At 45.2% G+C, this 19,212-nt stretch overlaps 2 protein-coding genes across 3 annotated transcripts; both read left to right on the top strand.

Moving 5' to 3' along the window:
- The first annotated feature begins 6,344 nt into the window (after positions 1–6,344).
- Positions 6,345–12,326, top strand: LOC121165812 (thioredoxin domain-containing protein 17-like). The gene is made up of 2 exons (XM_040994733.1): positions 6,345–6,594; positions 11,754–12,326. Exon 2 carries the CDS (start codon positions 11,884–11,886, stop codon positions 12,253–12,255), a length of 372 nt encoding a protein of 123 aa, XP_040850667.1. The 5' UTR covers positions 6,345–6,594; positions 11,754–11,883; the 3' UTR covers positions 12,256–12,326.
- A 315-nt stretch (positions 12,327–12,641) lies between these two features.
- PDHB (pyruvate dehydrogenase E1 subunit beta) lies at positions 12,642–18,305 on the top strand. Of its 2 annotated transcripts, XM_040994731.1 has the most exons (10): positions 12,642–12,727; positions 12,815–12,868; positions 14,530–14,637; positions 14,726–14,788; positions 14,889–14,924; positions 15,051–15,336; positions 15,769–15,879; positions 16,187–16,278; positions 17,380–17,521; positions 17,809–18,305. In XM_040994731.1, exons 1-10 carry the CDS (start codon positions 12,686–12,688, stop codon positions 17,952–17,954), a joined length of 1,080 nt encoding a protein of 359 aa, XP_040850665.1. In that variant the 5' UTR covers positions 12,642–12,685; the 3' UTR covers positions 17,955–18,305. The 2 variants fall into 2 exon arrangements, with proteins under 2 accessions (XP_040850665.1, XP_040850666.1); XM_040994732.1 differs by lacking the exon at positions 12,815–12,868 and having other exon boundaries at positions 12,686–12,727.
- Positions 18,306–19,212: the final 907 nt, after the last annotated feature.

Here is a 19,212-nt window from a genome sequence, read left to right as displayed (position 1 = left end):
AACCCAAGCTTGCATGCGCACTGACACATGTGGAACACTCCACACCTGATCTCATGTCACACTAAAACACAAGAGCACTTACAAGTTGCCTTTGGGGGCCAGCGCTATTGGCACAGCAAGTGACGTTGCCACCTCTTACACTGGCATCCTGCATCTGAGTGCCAGTTCAAGCTCAGATGCTCCACTTCTGATCCAGCTGTCTGCTTATGCACCTGTGAAAGCAGCAGAGGGGGGCTGAATACTCCGGTCCATGCCAACCAATGGGAGACTTTTGCAGGCATTTGGGTCTCTCTCTCCTTCAATAAATAAATCTTAAAAACTCCATCCACATGGAAGACAGGGGTCCAAGTACTTGGGCCATTTTCCACTGCTTTCCCAGGCACATTAACAAGGAGCTCAAAAGATGCTCACATAGGACATCAGTGTCACAGGCAGGGGGCGATGACTTAACCCACTGCACCATGACATCAGCCCCATTGTAGTCTGTAAACCCTAGCATAATATACAAACAATTTTATCACATATACAAACAATTTTATTAATCATTCTAGTAGTCACCTCTAAGAGGTTTGTGATAGAGAATTAAAGTTATTTAATAGGCAGAGTGACAGAAAGAAAAGAGAGGTATTTTTTAAAAGATTTATTTATTTTTATTGCCAAAGTCAGATATATAGAGAGAAGGAGAGACAGAGAGGAAGATCTTCTGTTGATTTACTCCTCAAGTGACCACAATGGCTGGAACTGAGCCAATCTGAAGCCAGAGCCAGGACCCTCTTCCAGGTCTCCCATGCGGGTGCAGGGTTCCAAGGCTTTGGGCCATCCTCGACTGCTTTCCCAGGTCACAACCAGGGAGCTGGGTGAGAAGCAGGGCCACCAGGATTAGAACCAGTGCCCATATGGGATCCCACTGCATTCAAGGTGAGGACTTTAGCCACTAGGCTACCGCACCAGGACCAAGAGAGAATTTTTTAAAGACTTATTTTTATTGGAAAAGCAGTTATACAGAGACAAAGAGAGACCAAGACAAAGAAAAAGATCTTCCATTCATTGGTTCACTATGCAATGGCTGCAACAGCAAGAGTTGAGCTAATCCGAAGCCAGGAGCTCCCATGTGGGTGCACGATCCCAAGGCCTTGAGCCATCATCTACTGCTTTCCTAGGCCACAAACAGGAAGCTGGATGGGAAGTGGAGTAGCCGGGATACAAACTAGCAACCATATGAGATCCCGAGTGTGCAAGGCAAGAATTTAGCCACAAGGCTATTGTGCCAGACACAAGAATTTTCTATTTGCTGGTTCACTATTCAAACACAACAGCTGAGGTTGATCCAGGAAATTCAAGGAGCCTAGAATTCCACCCAGGTCTCCCATGGATATGTAGAGGCCCAGGAACTTGAGACTTCCAAGTAACCACAAGACACACCTGGCATCCCAGTCTTTTCTTTAAAAAGCACAGTAACAGAAAAAAAGAGAGGGGAGAGACACAGAAATTTTCCATTCACTGGTTCACTCCCTAAATGGTCACAATGGCCAGAGTCATACAGCTGAAGCCATAAGCCTGAACCTTGTTCTGGGTCTACCACATGTGCAGGGGCTCAAGCCCTCGAGCCATTCTCCGCTGCTTTCCCAGGCCATCAGTAGGGAAGTGGATGGAAAATGGAACAACTGGGACTCGAGCCAGAGCTCAGGTGGAATTCTGACACTGTAGGCAGCAGCTCTGTCTGCTACACCACAGAGCTGGACTCTACCTGCTCCTTAAGTGTCCCCTTTGTAAGTTGTCTTGGCCCTATTGCTGCCACCATGGCCACCAACGAGAGCAGGTTGTTAAAAACCAAGTATGCTGGGGCCAGCATTGTGGCCCAGCACATTAAGTCTCCACCTGTAATACCAGCATCCCACATTAGAGCTCCAGTTCAAGTCCTGGCTGCTCCCCTTCTAACTCATTTCCCTGCTAATGTGCCTGGAAACTGCAACAGAAGATGGTCCAAGTGCTTGGACCCCTGCTACCCAAATGAGAGACCTAGATGGAGTTCCAGGCTCCTGACCCAGACTAGGTTGTTGGGGTCAAATAAGCAATGAGCAAGACAATGAATGCTAATCCCATCCCGCCTCCTTCTCTCATTTGGTTTTGCCTACACTTATTTATTTATTTATTTTAAAAGATTTTTTATTTATTGCAAAGTCAGATTTACAGAGAGAAGGAGAGACAGAAAGATCTGTCTGTTGGTTCACTCCCCAAGTGGCCACAATGGCCTGAGCTGAGCCAATCCGAGGCCAGGAGCCTCTTCCAGGTCCCCCATGCAGGTGCAGGGTCCCAAGGCTTTGGACCATTTTCTATGGCTTTCCTAGGCCACAAGCAGGGAGCTGGATGGGAAGTGGGGCAGCTGGGACATGAATTGGTGCCCATATGGGATCCCAGTAAGGATTTATCCACTGAGCCATTGTACCAGGCCCAGGGTTCACCTTTCCAATAACGTAAATCTTAAAACAAAATGAAAATGAAAACCCTAAAACCAAAGTCTTCTGGTGCAGTGGGGCCAGACAGCTCCTGGAAGAGAGGGGGAATAAGGAGAGAGGAGAACCAACTAGTACTGATAGACCAAGTCCTTCATGATGTATTTTTAATTTTAAAAAGTGTATTGCAGATGTATGTGTGCTTAAAAACTAATATCCGAGTCCAAGCACAGGGCTCTGATTCCAGGGAAGATAAACACATTCCCCTGATCCACCACCACATAATGAGTTTGGTGATAAAAACTAAACTGAATTTGTTTCCATGCCAACATATGAATTTGCTCAAAAACAAAATTCGGTCCCCAGGAGGCTTTAGTCTTTCTGCTCTGTTGTGCACCTCCCAACATGGTACCTGCAGCTGGGATGACAAAAGGGCAGAGTAAGGCAGTGGATACTTCCTCATAGCTCCTCTGCTAAGAAACAGGTATTTTGCCTCAGTTTTAAAGATTTATTTATTTTTATTGGAAACTCAGATTTATAGAGAGCAGGAGAAAGATCTTCTGTCTGCTGGTTCATTCCTCAAGTGGCTGCAATGGCCAGTGTTGGGCCGTCCTTGACAGTTTTCCCAGGCCACAAGCAGGGAGCTGGATGGGAAGTGGTGCTGCTGGGATTAGAACCGGCGCCCATATGGGATCCCAGAGCATTCAAGGCAAGGACTTTAGCCACTTGGTTACTGTGCCAGGCACCCTTCCTCAGTTTTAAGTGCTGTCCACCTGCTGTTGCCACCAATGCCAATATACGGTCTACAGATTAGGATAGAAGAGAAAGAGAACAAAACCAATACCAAAATGGGAAATGCCTCTCTTCCATCTCTCCTCCAAAACCACACACACAGGAAAGAGAAATCTCATAGAGCTCTTTTTCTCCGTGACTGATTCACACTTCTAAGCCTTTGAATCCAGGCTGGGAAATACTATGAGGAAACAAGTACTATAAATGTCTCATGTAGTGGCTTAAGCCACTTGTGATGCTGGTGTATCATATTGGAGTACCAGTTGTAGCTGTGGTTGTTATACTTCTGCTTTCAAGCTCCCTGCTAAAGCGCCTGGGAAGGTAGTGGATGATGGCTCATCTAATTAATCCTGTGCCACCCATATCGGAGACCTGGATGGCATCCCAGAATTCCTGGCTCTGGTTGTTGTGATCGTTTGGCTAGTGAACCAACAGACAGAATGATTGCTCCCTCCCTTCCTTCATCATCCTGCTTTTCCATCAACTTGCAAATGCCAGGATCTCATATGGGCACCAATTCATGTCCCAGCTGCTCCACTTCCCTTCTGGCTCCCTGCTTGTAGCTGGGGAAACCAGTGGAGGATGGCCCAAAGCCTTGGACTCTGCACCCATGTACAAGACCTGGAGGAGGCTCCTGGCTCCTGGCTTCAGATCAGCTCAGCTCTGGCCATTATTGCCATTTGGAGAGTGAACCAGCAGATGGAAGATCCTTCTTTCGGTCTCTTCTTCTCTTTGTAAAATCTGCCTTTCAAATAAAAATAATAAATAAATCTTTTTAAAAAGAAACATAGAGGAAAGATACAGGATACTAAATTTAGGAATGAAAGAGGGTTTATTAATACAAATTCCCCCAAGACTTTAAGATTTATTTATTTCTATTTGAGAGGTGGATAGAGAGACAGAGACAGAGAAGGAGATGTAAAAAGATAAGGAAATAGAGAATCTTCCACCTGCCAGTTCACTACCCAAATGCCTACAACAGCAAATCCAGGATCTAGGAATTCCACCCAGGTTTCCTTTGTGGATGGCAGGAACTTGAGCCATCACTGCGGCCCCCAAGGATGCTCATTAGCACAAAGTTGGAGTCAGGCAGAGAGCCAGGCATTGAACACAGGCACTCTGGTGTGGGACATCAGCACCCTATCTTAACCATAAGGCTAAATGCCTGTCTTACCCCTAGGACATCAAAAGGTTCACATGTGAATATTATGAACAAACCACTGGATACACAGCAACTTAGATGAAATGGATTGGTTCTTTGAATGAACCAACAGATGAAAGATTTCTCTCTGTACAGTTATTTCCCTCTCTTTCTGTAGCTCTGCCTTCCAAATAAATAAAACCTTTTTTGAAAAAAAAAAAAAACAGAAAGATTAAAATGGCTCAATGTTGCAATGCTGTCCAAGAACAAATATAAGGTAATCTCAAAAAGGCATGAGAAAAAAAAGGATGGAAGTAAAAGATAAGTCTGTGGAGCCAGTGCTGAGACGTAGGGGGGTTAAGCCGCAATGCTGTCTTCCCACATGGGAGTGCCATTTCAGTCCCCGCTGATCCTCTTTCCACCCTGTTTCTTGTTGCCACACCTGGAAAGGCAGTGGAGGATGGCCCACATGCTTGGACCCCTGCCATTCATGTGGGAGACTCAATGGAGCTCCTGGCTCCTGGTTTCAGCCTGGCCCAGCCCTTATTGCAACAGGCATTTAGCAAGTGAGCCAGCAGGAAGAAGCTCACTTGCTCTCTCTGGTTCTCCCTCTGTTTCTCTGCCTTTCAAATAAATAAATAAATCCTTCATAAAAATAAGCAATTCCCTCCCATAATTCTGTATTATCTATATCAGCATCTTCTACTGGTTTTGTTTGTATCCAGCTCCCTGCTTGTGATCTGGGAGATCACTGGAGGATGGCCCAAAGCCTTGGCACCCTGCACCTACATGGGAGACTTGGAAGGAGCTCTTGGCTGGAGCTCAGTTCTGGTGATTGCAGCCACTGGGGAGTAAACCTACAGATGGAAGATCTGTTTTTCCTTCTCTCCATAAATCTGATCTGCCTTTTCAATAGAAATTAATAAATCTTTTTAAAAATAAACCTTTAAAACAATATATGAATTATTATATAAAGGTATTGCCATATGTGGCTAAGATTATCCCAGTATATTGAACTGTAATTTTGTGCCTTATCTATGTTAATTAACCTTTGATTAGAAGAAATACATTGTAATTATTTTAAAATATTTACTACTTAATAGGTGTAAAAGGACAAGTGTTCCTGACCTCTGCCAGTCATAAGCTCCCTTCCACAGTTTGGATATGGCTTGAGTGAAGTCCCCCAAAGATTCATGTGTTTGAAGTCTGATCCCTAATGTGGAGATATTAAGAAATGGTGGTAGGGCTCTAAGTGGTGGCCTAGCAGCTGAAGTCCTCATCTTGCATATGTTGGAATCCCATTTGAGTGCCAGTTTTAATCCTGGCAGCCCTGCTTCCCATCCAGCTCCCTTCTTGGCCCATAGCCTTGGGACTCAGTAGCCACATGGGAGACCTGAAGAGGTTCCGGGCTCATGGCTTCAGATCAGCTCCACTCCAGCCACTGTGGCCACTTGGGTAGTGAATCAGCAGACAGAAGATCTTCCTCTCCGTCTATCCTCCTCTCTGTATATCTGACTTTCCATTAAAAATATGATAAATCTTTTTTTTAATGGTGGTACCTTTAAGACAACTGATCTGGGCCCAGCACAGTAACATAGTAGCTAAAGTCCTTTCCTTGCAAGCACCAGAATTCCATATGGGTGCCGGTTCTAGGTTCTAATCCCGGTGGCTCTGCTTCCCATCCAAATCCCTGCTTGTGGCCTGGGAAAGCAGTCAAAGACAGTCCAAAGCCTTGGGACCTTGCACCCATGTGGGAAACATGGAGAAGGTGCTGGGCCCCTGGCTTCGGAATGGCTTAGCTCCAGCCATTGTGGCCACTGGGAAGTAAATCATTGGATAAAGATCTTCCTCTCTGTCTCTTCTCTCTGTATATCTGACTTTCCAATTAACAAGAAAATCTTTAAGGCACGTGACCTAACAGAAGGCTATTAGGTCACTGGGGGTATCACTCTTGGAAGGGTGATGTGGTTCTTACGGGACTCTGGCTCACTCCAGGAAAACTGGTTGCTACAAAAAGAACAAGACTAGGCATATCCTGTGTGCTGGCTTCCTGGCTCCTGTGCCTTAAGATGTCTCCCTTTCCCACCTGCTCCTATCACCAGACATATTGCTGATGTCACCAGACATATTGTGATGCAGCCAAGGGGGCCCACACTAGAGGCCAAATGGATAGAGCTACCTAGTCCTGGATTTTCTGCCCTCGAAACTGTGAGCTACACTAACCTCTTATATCTTATGCTTGCTTGTTTGTTTGAAAGGCAGAGAGAAGACACATACACACACAGACAAAGGTCAGAAAGACAGCACCTTTTGTACACTAGTTCACTCCCTCCAGAGCCCACAACACCTAGGGCTGAGCCAAGCTGAAACCAGGAACTCAATCCAATTCTCCTTGGTGTGTGACAGGGACTCAGCTACCATCATCTACTGCCCTTCAGAACAGCAGGGACTCGAACCCAGAAGTTTTGATATGTGAGGGTCCTAAGTGATGTCTTAATTACTGTGCCAAATATCTACCCTAGATAAACTCCTTCAAAAGCAGTTATGAGAAGAGTGTAGCAAACTACTAATACACCTAACATTGGATGAATCTCAAAAACATTTTTTGCTGTTGTTAGACATATAACTGTTCATAAAGAACTGTATTATTGCAATAATACAGGGGAACTTGAGGTGGGGAGAAGGAATTTGGGGAGGGGATAAGGGAAATCACAGGGCTTATGGAACTGTGTCATAAAATGCTAATAATTATAAAAAAAAAGTTTAAAAAAAATCAGTTGACCATAGGTACAAGGGTTTACATGTGGACTCTCCAGTTTAATTCCTTAAACTATGTCTATTCTTTTAGTATCATGTTCTCATGATTGCCAATGCTTTGTGGTAAATTTTGAAATCAGGAGGTGTGAGTCCTCCCATCATATTCCTCTTTCATAAGATTGCTTTTGCTGTCCTGGGTTTCTTGTAATTCCATTTGAGTTTTAGAATCAGCTTGTCAAATTCTACAAAGAAATCAGTTGGGATTTTGTGTATTTAGTCTGTAGATAATTTTGGAGAGTAGTGCCACATTAAGTCTTCTGAACCCTGAATCTGGGTATTTTTCTCCCCAGTTATTCAGATATTTTAAACCTTCTCTCAACAATGTCTTACAGTTGTCAGGTTATAAAACTTTGTTTCTCTAAATTTTTTAAAATATTTTATTCTTTGTGATGCTATTGTAAATAAAAATTATTTTTTTAAATTTTTGGATTGTTTGTCACAAGCATGTAGAAAAAAATGTCTCTTATTCACTTTTGCTGTGTAATTTACCTTGTTAGAACCTCCAATACAACATTGGGTAGAATTGATGGGAGTGGACATATTTGTGCTAATCTTAAGGGAAAACATCAACTTGATCACTATTGAATATATAGTGGTGCATTTTTCAGAGATAATCCTTTATCAGACTGAGAAAATTGCCTTTAATTCCTAATTAGCTGAGTGTTTCTTTAATCATAAAGGAGTAAACAGTTTGAGTTTTATCTATATTAATGTATGTATCTGTAGCTGATTAATTTGAAGTCATACAGTTTCAAAACAAGTACAAATAAACTGCAATGTATAAAACATACACACACACTAAAAAAAATTTTTTTTTCCTGAACATAGGCAGACAAAATAGAGTATACATTGTATGATTCCAACTATTTCAAATTCTAAAACTGGGAAGGGATTGGCATTATGGTATGGCACATTAAGCCACCATTTGTAATACTGGCATCCAACATTAGAGTACTGGTTCACATCCCAGCCACTCCACTTCCGATTCTGTTCTCTGCTTATGCACCTAAGCAAGCAGCAGAGGAAGGCCCTCGCATTTGGGTACTTGCCGTCACATGGGAGACCCAGATAGAGTTTCCAGCTTCAACCTGGCCTAGCAGGGCTGTTGAGGTCATTTGGGGAGTGAACCAAAGATCTTTGTCTCTTGGTCTCTGTCTGGAACTCTGCCTTTGAAATAAATAATCTTAAAATAAAAATAGGCGAACTAAAATATAGTGTCAAAAATCTGGCCTGTGAGGTACTGTGTGGGGAAAGACTGGAAGGAGACATGAGGACATGGCCTGGGATCGTGAGCATGGGGCATTTTACAATTTATATTTTACCTAAAAACGGGGGATGGAGGAAGGAGCCGCCAAATGTGTTTTTTGATAAACCTTGGTTGCAATGACAAACAACATGCTGGTCAAACCCAAGAGATCAAAAACCCTCCTGGCAACTGCTAAAGAACCTAATGCTCACTACAGCTCTGCAAAGATTCCATTTGGCGAGCCAATCGTCACTTTCCTGCTGCTTTTGAGAACATCTGCTGAGTGAGCATGCAGATGTAGAGGGGGGTTGCAAAGATGAGGGATTTCACCACTTCGATCTGTCGTACCTTTTACTTGAACAAAAAATTGTGTCCACCTTTTCCAAACTGGTCAGTTTGAGTGGGAAGTGCATAAATCTTGCCTAATCCCTCAAAAATGTCCATGGTCATTCATTCTTTCTTTTTTTTTTTAAGATTCATTTATTTTTATTGGAAAGGCAGATATATAGAGGAGAGAAAGATATTCTGTTGATTCACTCCGCAAGCAGCCATAACAGCCAGTGCTGAGCCGATCTGAAGCCAGGAACCCAGAGCTTCTTCTGGGTCTCCCACGTGGGGGTAGGGTCCCAAGGGTTTGGGTAGTCTTCAACTGCTTTTCCAGGCCACAAGCAGGGAGCTAGATGGGGAGTGGGGCCATCGGGATTAGAACCAGCACCCATATGGGATCCTGGCATGTGCAAGTTGAGGATTTAGCTGCTAGGCTACTACTGCACTAGGCCAAATTATTTCAAAAGAAACCCCTAAGATTCTCCTGACTGGGTTGATTAGACTGCACATACCCACTGGCCCTGGCTTTTTTGGGGTTTCTGCATAAGCACTGAGACTGAGAATACTGTGCCTTGTTTAGAGTGTAGCCTGGAATCCAGCTTATCTTGCAGTCCCTTGTTCCTACCTTGAGGTCACCTTTGGCTATCAGCGCTGAGTGGTGAGGCAGACAGGGAGAAGCGCTCCCATTTTCACTCTGAACACGACCCAGCAATCTCCTGGGGGCTAACAACTCAAAGTCCCGGGTTCCTCGGGGAGGCTCTGGTTGTCTGGGAAGTGCTATGTTCTTGAAACTTCCCAGCAGGGACTGCCTAACAGGCAGCAGGTTAAGGAGACTTGGAAGGTGCCTATTAGAGACCATCTCTCCATTTTCAGATGACTAGACAGTGACTCAAAGAATAAAGACTACTTCCAAGCAGAAGCAGCTGTTCCCAGATTTCTCTCTATAGCCCTGGCTAGTCTCCAGGCTCTTAGATACAGCGTGGTTGGCTATTTAAGGCCCAGTCCTCTAAACTCAGCCTGCTGAGTTGAACTTCCCATCCACCTGCATCACCCTGGGCTCCTCCCCTGTCCAATCCATCCAAAATACCTATTCTTCCTCGTTTTTGCTTCTGTCTTCATGGTAATCCTTTGGGTTCTTACCCCCAGGAGATCCCAAATCTGTCCCATTCAGAACCTGCTGCCTAGCCCAGCTCTCTCTTGCCAACTCCCTGTAGTCTCCTTGCTTGCTGTGCTCTCACTTAGCAGCCAAACCCATTCTTATCAGTCACTGCCCATCCATACCACTCCCCTAGAGTCCTGAGATGAAATCCAGACATATCACAGCCACAAAGCCGTGGCCCGCAGGTTGCAGCTGGGGAGCCTGGCACTCTGGTCCACAGAAGGAAATGTGTTGAAGGTCTTCAATGCTAGGGGATCCCCAAGTTCTGGTGTGGGGATCAATGGCCCTGCCTAGGCTTGGAGAAACCCTTCTCCCCTACTGCCATTAGACTTAGGCCAGGCTTTTGTCTTTCCATGTATAAGGATGTCATTGGATCAATGCACTCTAACTGCTCACTGACAGTTAACTCACCTCAGAGCTAAGAGGAAGGGGTGTACATGACAAAGCTTAGGGAAAGTCAGTCTTAGGGAAAGAAAGATCTCTGGATCTAAAATGTGCTCTTTCCATGTAACAAGCCAACAAAAAGGATTTTTTAAGCGACAGGCATAGCTGAAGAGGAAGGTTAAAAAAAATCTGTACAGTCAATGAGCAGGTGGGTCTGGAAATTCATGAGGTGGAAGTTTCTTTTGGAAGGTAGAAATACAGCGATAAGGAGAGACAGAGAAGGGTCTCCCCTCTGTGGGTACACTCCCCAAATGGCTGCAACATGCAGGAGTGGGCCAGGCAGAACCTTCTCCAGGTCTTCCATGTGGGTGCAGCGTTCCAAGTGCTTTGATGGACTGTCTTGCACTGCTTTGCTAGGATCATGAACAGGGATCTGGATCCTCAGCAGAGTACTCAGAACTTCAAGGAATCATAGCCTAACTTTCTAGGCCAGAACGCCCGCCCCCTGGTGGAGATTTCTTAATACAGAGCTTAACTGACTGTAAGATCTATTATTCTAGTTATTTAATTTCAGTAAGTCCCTGGAATTCTTATGCAAACATTCCTATTCACAAGACTAGTCACAGGCAACTGTAAGTATTAGCAGTTGGCTTTGTGCCAGCTACAGTATGGAAATCGGGAAGATGCCTTTATTGCAGTTGCAGGAAACCAGCCAGGAAGACAGATAGGGGTGGGCAGAAGAGCAGGATTCACTGAAGGGCAAATAGGCGGTACACACTCAAGACGTGAGGTGCAGGCAACCTCAAGCAGGAGCTCGGCTCCCTCACCAGCTGGGGTCATCCTTTCACAGAGGGGGAGTGGTGCCCAGAGCAGGGCCTAGCTGCAGACCCAGGCTTTGGAGTGCCTGGTGGTCTCTTGGGTGCCATGGTGTTTTTGCATAACGTAGTGAGGCTGAGCTGAACTGTAAGAATGGGTGTAGGGCGCCTTCAGCAAGGAAGATGGCAGGATCTGGGCAGTGCATGTGGCTTGGGCGCTGGCAGTGCTTGGCTCCTTAGTCCTGCCTGACTCTCTGCCTCTCCCAGTGATTACGGTGTACCCATCGGCCCCACCCTAGACCCCAAAAGACCAGGCTATACCTAAGGAGCTTCCAGAAGCTGTCCTCATGGTCAGATGTTGCCTACCTCCCTATAAGGCTCCCTCTAAATCCGGGTCATTGTAACCTTTTCCCAGACAGGACCTAACATCTGACACAGGAAGTAAGGGCGTTTTGTTTTTTGTTTTTTGAGGGAGGAGGGGCAGAGAGGAAAACCCTAGTTTGTTTAGCCCCTTTGTGGCAATTCACCCCTCTGTGAGAATGGAGCTCTGTGAGCTCTAATAGGGCACTTACCACCTGGCCTTAATGTGTCAGTGAAAGCTATGGGTTTATCTTCTCAGGAACTGCCATCCAGGCCTATCCAGGGCAGACCCGGCGTCATCACCACAGCGGGGGGGGGGGGGCCAGGCCACGTGCTGCCCCCGGGGACTGACTTCAAGCCCTGCAGTCAGCGGCCCCTCCGGTCTCCCGATGGCTGCCTACACGGAGATGCGCGTGTGCGGCTTTGAGGAGTTCAACCAGGCTGTGAAACAGCATGAGGGCAAGCCCATTTTCGTCTTCTTCGTGGGTTCCCTGGATGCGGAAGGGAAGAGTTGGTGTCCCCTCTGCGTGGAGGCCGAACCGGTCATTCGAGAGGGCCTGAAACACACTAGGAAGGAATGTGTGTTCATCTACTGCCAAATAGGAGACAAGCCTTCCTGGAGGGATCCGAATAACGACTTCAGGAGAAAGCTGAGCGTCATGTCGCTGCCGACGCTACAGAAATACGGGACACCTAGGAAGCTCGTCGACTCGGAGTGTCAGCAGGCCAACCTGGTGCAGATGTTCTTCGGGGAAGACTAATATTCTTCATTTCCTGATTTGCCCCATTTGCTTCTTCCCATGTCAGCGAGACATCAATTAAAGATATTTAAGACCCGGTGTGGCTCTAAAACAATGAAGTGTCATTTTTAAAACAACAACGAAGAATCTTTCTGCAGCGTCGAACGATCCTGCTACCGAGCCTCAGTTTCGGTGCTCCCGAGGCGTGCGTCCCTAGGACACCCCGCGCGGCGGCGGCGTGCTCCGGGAGGCCTCGCCCGGTCAGCGCCCCGTCAGGAGGAGCAAGGCCGCTCCTCCCGTCTCCTCGCGGCGGCCCGAGCAGCGAGCGGAGAGGCGGGGCACGCAGGCGCCGCGCCCTGCCATTGGCCCTGCCGGCGGGGAGGCGGGGCTCGCCGCCTTAATCCGGCCCCGCTGTGTTGTCATTAGGCGGCGGCTAGAGGACACGGTCAAGATGGCGGCGGTGCCTGGGCTGGTGCGGAGGCCCCTTCAGCAGGTAGGCACCGGCGCGAACCCACGAGGAGTCTGCACGACCCGTGCCCACCCCGCGACCCCTCTGATCGTCCTTCTCTCTTTCCACCAGGTCTCCGGGCTGCTGAAGAGACACTTTCACCGGACGGCGCCGGCGGCGCTGCAGGTAACTGGCACGGACGCGGGGTAGCGCCGGGTGGAGCACAGGCTGGCGTTGAGGGCCCTGCGGGTCTGGGAACGCGCACATCCTGCGTGGGGCTGAAGTTGATCCTGTGCCACCAGGCGTCCGGGACACCGGCATGCCACCCCCTCAGGTTGCCTGGCACCAAATGGGCACTCGGAAGAGAAGTACAGTTGACGCTACTTCCTTGACCCCTTGCCGCTTAAAACATTGTGCTAAATTACGCATAGCTCAATTTTGCTGAGGGTGCGTAGTTCCGCGGCGTTAAATGCATGCACCATTTTGTGCAGCTGTCACTTTTACCCGTTCCCAGCACTTTTCTCATCATCCCAAACAAAAACTCTGTCCATTACATAACTCCCTGTTCCCTCACCCCTGACTCATGAGTTTGCCTGTTCTAAATCTTCTTGGAAGTAAAGTCACTTGTCCTTTTGTGTTGGCTTATTTCACTTACCTGGATAAATTCCTAGTTTGTGTCTGAATGATATGGTCCATGCCATACCACACTTCAGCCTGGCCGAAACCTGGCTATTGTGGTCATCTGGGGAATAGATCAGTGCTTGGCTCTCTGTATATTTCTCTATAGCTCTACCTTTCAAGTAAATAAATAAGCTTAAAAATACTTAGCACTGCCTCGTGTCTTGGCTGTACTGGCCAATCCTCTATCTCCAAGCCCCGCACCCCATATGGGCATTGGTTTGTGTCCCGGCTGCTCCACTTCCCATCCAGTTCCATGTGTGTGGCCTTGGAAAGCAGTGGAGGATGACCAAAAGCCTCAGGACCCTGCACCCACATGATAGATCTGGAAAAGGCTCCTGGCTTCAGATTGGTTCAGCTCCAGACGTTGCAGCCAATTGAGGAATGAACCTGCAGATGGGGGATCTTCCTGTCTCTCCTCTCTGTAAATCTGCCTTTCCAATAAAAAATCTTCAAACAAACGAAAAACCTTCAGCACTTGTGCTGACACAGTGGCTCAACAGGCTAATCCTCCACCTGCCAGTGCCAGCATGCCATGTAGGCCTCAGTTCTTGTCTTGGCTGCTCTATCTCTTGTCCAGCTCCCTGCTTATGGCCTGGTAAAGCAGAAGAGGATGGTTCAAGCCTTTGGGTCCCTACCCTCATTACACCCGTGTGGGAGACTGGAAGATGCTCCTGGCTTTTGGCTTTGGATTGGCTTACTTCTAGCCATTGTCACCATTTGGGTAGTGAGTCAGCGCATGAAAGATCTCTGTGTGTTTCCTTTTCTTTGCAAATATGCATTTCAAATAAAATTTAAAAATAAATTAAAAAAAATTAGATCTTAAAGAAAAATAGCGTGGATTAGATTTCCTTCATAGTAGTCCAAGTGTGTTAACAAAGCAATCCAGTGTGTTTTCTCCTTAGGGAGCTGCCTTCAGCTGGCCACACCAATAGGCTGCTTTCCTAATCAAGGAAAGCCTATCAAATCAGTCCATTAATGAAGACCACCTTTGTATGACAGAAAACCTTACTGAATTCTTTGAACTTTTAAAGGCACGCCTGTTCCAGTGTTAGTTTTCATAGTATAAATTATAGGTTGTAGACTGCCTAGATATAAAGGAAGAAAAATTCAGGAATATCCTAAATAATTGTGTAACTTATTGACAACTTGCTCATAACTCTTGACAGGTGACAGTTCGTGATGCTATCAATCAAGGTATGGATGAGGAGCTGGAAAGAGATGAGAGGGTGTTTCTGCTCGGGGAAGAAGTTGCCCAGTATGATGGGGCATACAAGGTAACCAAAATATATGAAAGAGACACACTGAGGTGGCTGTTTGCCCCCAGATCCACTTTAAAGTAAATGAGATTACTCTTAATTGCAGGTTAGTCGGGGCCTGTGGAAGAAGTATGGCGACAAGAGGATCATAGACACGCCAATATCCGAGGTAAGCTTCCAGGAGGAAGCAGGCGCCCGCAGGGTATGTGTGTTGGTGTTCTCTCTTCTCAGCTTTACGATTTGCACTTCCTTTTCATTTTACATTACAGATGGGCTTTGCTGGAATTGCTGTGGGTGCAGCTATGGTACGTACTAGTCTCTGTGAGGCTTATCCAAAGCTACTGAATGTGACAGTTTGAAAACAGTGCCCAGTGCCTGCCGCTCTCATTTGCTGTTTCTCATCTTTAACACATGTGTTTTTGATCTGATAGGCGGGGTTGCGGCCCATTTGTGAATTTATGACCTTCAATTTCTCTATGCAAGCCATCGACCAGGTTATAAACTCAGCCGCCAAGACCTACTACATGTCAGCAGGCTTTCAGTCTGTGCCCATAGTCTTCAGGGGACCCAATGGTGCCTCGGCAGGTGTAGCTGCCCAGCACTCACAGTGCTTCGCTGCGTGGTACGGGCACTGCCCGGGCTTAAAGGTGGTCAGCCCCTGGAATTCAGAGGATGCGAAAGGACTTATAAAGTCAGCTATTCGGGACAACAACCCAGGTCAGCAGAGTGAACTGGGAGGGCTCTCTTTTAAACAATAAAAAAAACTAAACAATTTTTTTTTAAACTGAAATTTTTACAAAGAAGGAGTCTTTCAAGGTTTCTGGTTAGACTTAAACATGACTTATGTATGTGATTTGTAGATGCAGTAAAAATAGTAAAAAAAAAAAAAGTGCTGGCTTTTCTTCCAACTAGAAATGGGGCAGTTAGGGAGAGGAGACATTTAGTACACACCCACAACACTGCTTTAATCTCAGTAGGAAAAGTCTTATGTAAGTACCCAGATCATCCTCCAGACTACTGGACAGTAGAAACACAGCCTTCTTACCAGCACAGTGAAAGCTTGTAAGGTGAAAACACTGCTTGGCGTGCTCTATAGTCACTCGGGATGTAATGAATCATTTTTGTTTAAATATGTGTAATATTTTGCAGTGGTGGTACTGGAGAATGAATTGATGTATGGAGTTCCTTTTGAATTTCCTGAGGAAGCTCAATCAAAAGACTTTCTGATTCCTATTGGGAAAGCCAAAGTAGAAAGACAAGGTAAGGAAAATGTTTAAGCATTTTAAATTCATCTGTTCTATTTGTGTTGATCAGATATAATCTAGATGTTATTACCATTTAGCCATGATTAAAAAATTGCTAGTTCCAGTTAAGAATGCATGGTAGCCTGATAATCGCACACAGTATGCTTTTCTACATTTCAGTTCAGTGGACTTAACATGTTATTTCTGAGTCTATTTCATTCCTCAACTCATTGTAATGAAGTTGAGTTGAAGACTTTACACAAACAGGAATGATGCATCTTTAGTTTCAACCTGATCTTTGACCTGTGGTCACTGTGTTTCAGGGACCCATATCACCGTGGTTGCCCATTCAAGACCCGTGGGCCACTGCCTAGAAGCTGCAACGGTGCTTTCTAAAGAGGGAATTGAGTGTGAGGTAAGTGGACATTGGCCTATTACAGAACCTGCTCCTTTTAAACTGAGAATTTGCCAGGGATTGCACATCAGACACGGCAGTTACACTGCTGCTTGGGATGTCCACATTCCATACCAGAGTGCATACGTTTGCATCCTGGCTTTACCTCCCATCCAGCCTCCTGATGAGCAACCCTGGGAGGCAGCAGATAGCAGCTGAGTGCTTGGTTCCTGTTGCACACGGGGAAGACCCATGTTGAGTTGGGGCTCCCAGCTGTTGTGGATCTTTATTATGGACATTCTAGTAGATGGAAGGTCTCTGTTTCTGTCTCTGCTTTTCAAATAAGTAAAGCTCAAAATAATTAAAGCCTAAAAATGGGGGATTTTAGTCCTGTAATAGGGTAAATAGATCAATAAAATCGTGCTCAGTTCTTTTTCTACTTAAAGCCAAGAACCTGCTTCTTTGTCATATTTAGTCCTGAATCTTTGAGAATAGTACGTGCCTTCACTGTTAATCCAGCTTTGCAGCTGGCATGGTAGGGTGAAGCCATATCTAGGGACCTACCATTTATTATTTATAGTTGAACAGAACATGTAATTTACATCTGTTATATGAACTGTAAAATGGGAAAATATACTGCCTGATCACAGGGTGGCTGGAGAATTATAGTATAGTGCCCACTATGCATTAGTGATCACTTAGACAAGACCAGAGTTAAAGCCAAGGAGGATGGATGAAACTTGTAAGTGAGTGGAGCTGCTTGAACAGAATTTAATTGCTGTTTCTTTTTTTTATATTTTGTGTATTTTTATACCTGTTAGATTTTCCTAGAAACAAATATTAAAATGAAATAATAATTACAAAAAAAGTGGTATCATGTGGACAAGGCTTATGAGGGTGCTTCAGCTAGGTCATGAAAAAAATGGACCTAGAAGAACCTACTTAGGTGCAGAAATTTCTGGGACTTTTTTAAGATCCTTTTTTTATGTCTGGATTTTGGGGATTTTTCACACCAAGATAAACTTATCTTTTAATTACACTTTTGTAGATTTTTTTTGAAGTGAGCTTGTGATTTGTGAGGTAGCAGTTCCATAAAGCTTATTTGTTGGATTATCTATTTAGGTAATAAATCTGCGTACCATCAGACCAATGGACATTGAAACCATAGAAGCCAGTGTCATGAAGACAAATCATCTGGTGACCGTAGAAGGAGGCTGGCCACAGTTTGGAGTAGGAGCTGAAATTTGCGCCAGGATCATGGAAGGTAATTCAAATGAAGCCGCTTTAGAATATGGTCATAGCAAACATTGTGTACCTGAACACAGACTGTACAGGGATAAAAAGCTAGGGGTTGTTGAATGACTTGAACTTATATCCTTATTGCTAGAGAATAAATGTTTTAAAAATCAAAATCAGAACGTCTTAATAAAGTAGTACCCATTTATTCAGGCTTTCTTGTCCAGGGCAGTTCTTCGTCTTGCCACGTGGCAGTGCTCCACTGGCTTTTCCTGCCGGCCCGGGGGCCTCACTTGTGTCTTCTTTCTCCCGTAGGCCCTGCTTTCAATTTCCTAGATGCGCCTGCTGTTCGCGTCACTGGTGCCGATGTCCCTATGCCTTATGCAAAGATTCTAGAAGACAACTCAGTACCTCAGGTCAAAGACATCATATTTGCAATAAAGAAAACATTAAATGTCTAATCAGGACCTGAACAACAAGGCATTGAAATTTATTTAAAATACTTGTACTGCAAGACCTCACTGTTCATGAAGTAATCTCTACAGCAGCAACATGTGTTTTTGTACTGGGAAGCAGTTTTCATGTCTCTGTGGAAAATCCTCCCTCTTGCCCCAGACTCACGCTTGCTTCCGTCTGTTACAGTTACCTTGTTCTTGGAAGAAATATTTTGCCCTTTCTCACCAGGACAGGTACAGGTGTGTCAGTCTTAAAGATATATCCAAAATAAATAATGTATATGTATTACATAATTGTACAATCTACATTTACTGTAGGTTGTTTTAATAAGGAATAAAGAAAGTCCTAACTATGAATAGTTGTGTTTTTATAATTTTTTTTATTCTTGAAATAATTAAAATTTTAGTCTATTAAATTAGTGCCAAATAGAAGATAAGCTGAAATTACAAAACCATTGCTTGCTTGTATTCAGATTTCAAATTTTATCTCTGATAGCAAAACTGACCTCAGAATCATGGCTTTGGGCCAGTGTTATGGCATAGCAGGTTAAGTTGCTGCTGTGACACTGGCATCCTATAGCTGAGCAACAGTTTGAGTCCCAGCTACTCTACCTCTGATCCAGCTCTCTGCTACTGCACCTGGAAAAGCAGCAAAAGATGACCCAAGTGGTTGGGCCAATGCCACCCAAGAGGGAGACCAGAATGGAACTGCCTGGTTTTGGCCTGGCCCAGCCCCAACCTTTATGGCTATTTAGAGAACAAACTAGTACATGGAAGATTCTCTATCATGCTGCCTTTTTAATATAAAAAGATCCTAAAAGACATTAAAAAAAAATCATGCCTCACAGCCTCAGTTAAGGAACTAATAACCTAAGATATGTCATACTTGGAAGAACTAGTCATTTGCTTAGTTCTAATATAATTCCCCTTAAAAATGAAAGCAGGGGTCTTGGTGATGGCTGTCTAAATCTTTGCTTTGCAAGCACTGGGATCCCATATGGATGCAGGTTCATGTCCCAGCTGCTCCAATTCCCATCCAGCTCCCTGCTTATGGCCTGGCAAAACAGTTGAGGACAGCCCAAAGCCTTGGGACCCTATACCCATGTAGGAGACCTGGGAGAAGCTCCTGGCTTCTGGCTTTGGATCAGCTCAGCTCTGGTTGTTTTGGCTGCTTGAGGAGTGAAAGAGCAGGTGGATGACCTGTCTCCTGTGTATCTGACTTTACAATTTAAAAAAAAAATTACAGGAGTTGGTATTGTGGTAG

The sequence above is a fragment of the Ochotona curzoniae genome, unplaced genomic scaffold (genome assembly GCF_017591425.1).
Source record: "Ochotona curzoniae isolate NIBS_2020 unplaced genomic scaffold, NIBS_Ocur_1.0 contig_908, whole genome shotgun sequence".
Taxonomy (NCBI): domain Eukaryota; kingdom Metazoa; phylum Chordata; class Mammalia; order Lagomorpha; family Ochotonidae; genus Ochotona; species Ochotona curzoniae.
This window is presented reverse-complemented; position numbering and strand designations above follow the sequence as displayed.

Bases quoted from the DNA above. Each gene is read 5' to 3' on its own strand.
- PDHB (XM_040994731.1), top strand. From the start codon at position 12,686: ATGGCGGCGGTGCCTGGGCTGGTGCGGAGGCCCCTTCAGCAG. The intron at 14,925-15,050 runs GTACGTACTAGT...TTGATCTGATAG, and splicing joins TTGCTGTGGGTGCAGCTATG to GCGGGGTTGCGGCCCATTTG. The intron at 15,337-15,768 runs GTCAGCAGAGTG...AATATTTTGCAG, and splicing joins TATTCGGGACAACAACCCAG to TGGTGGTACTGGAGAATGAA.
- LOC121165812 (XM_040994733.1), top strand. From the start codon at position 11,884: ATGGCTGCCTACACGGAGATGCGCGTGTGCGGCTTTGAGGAGTTCAAC.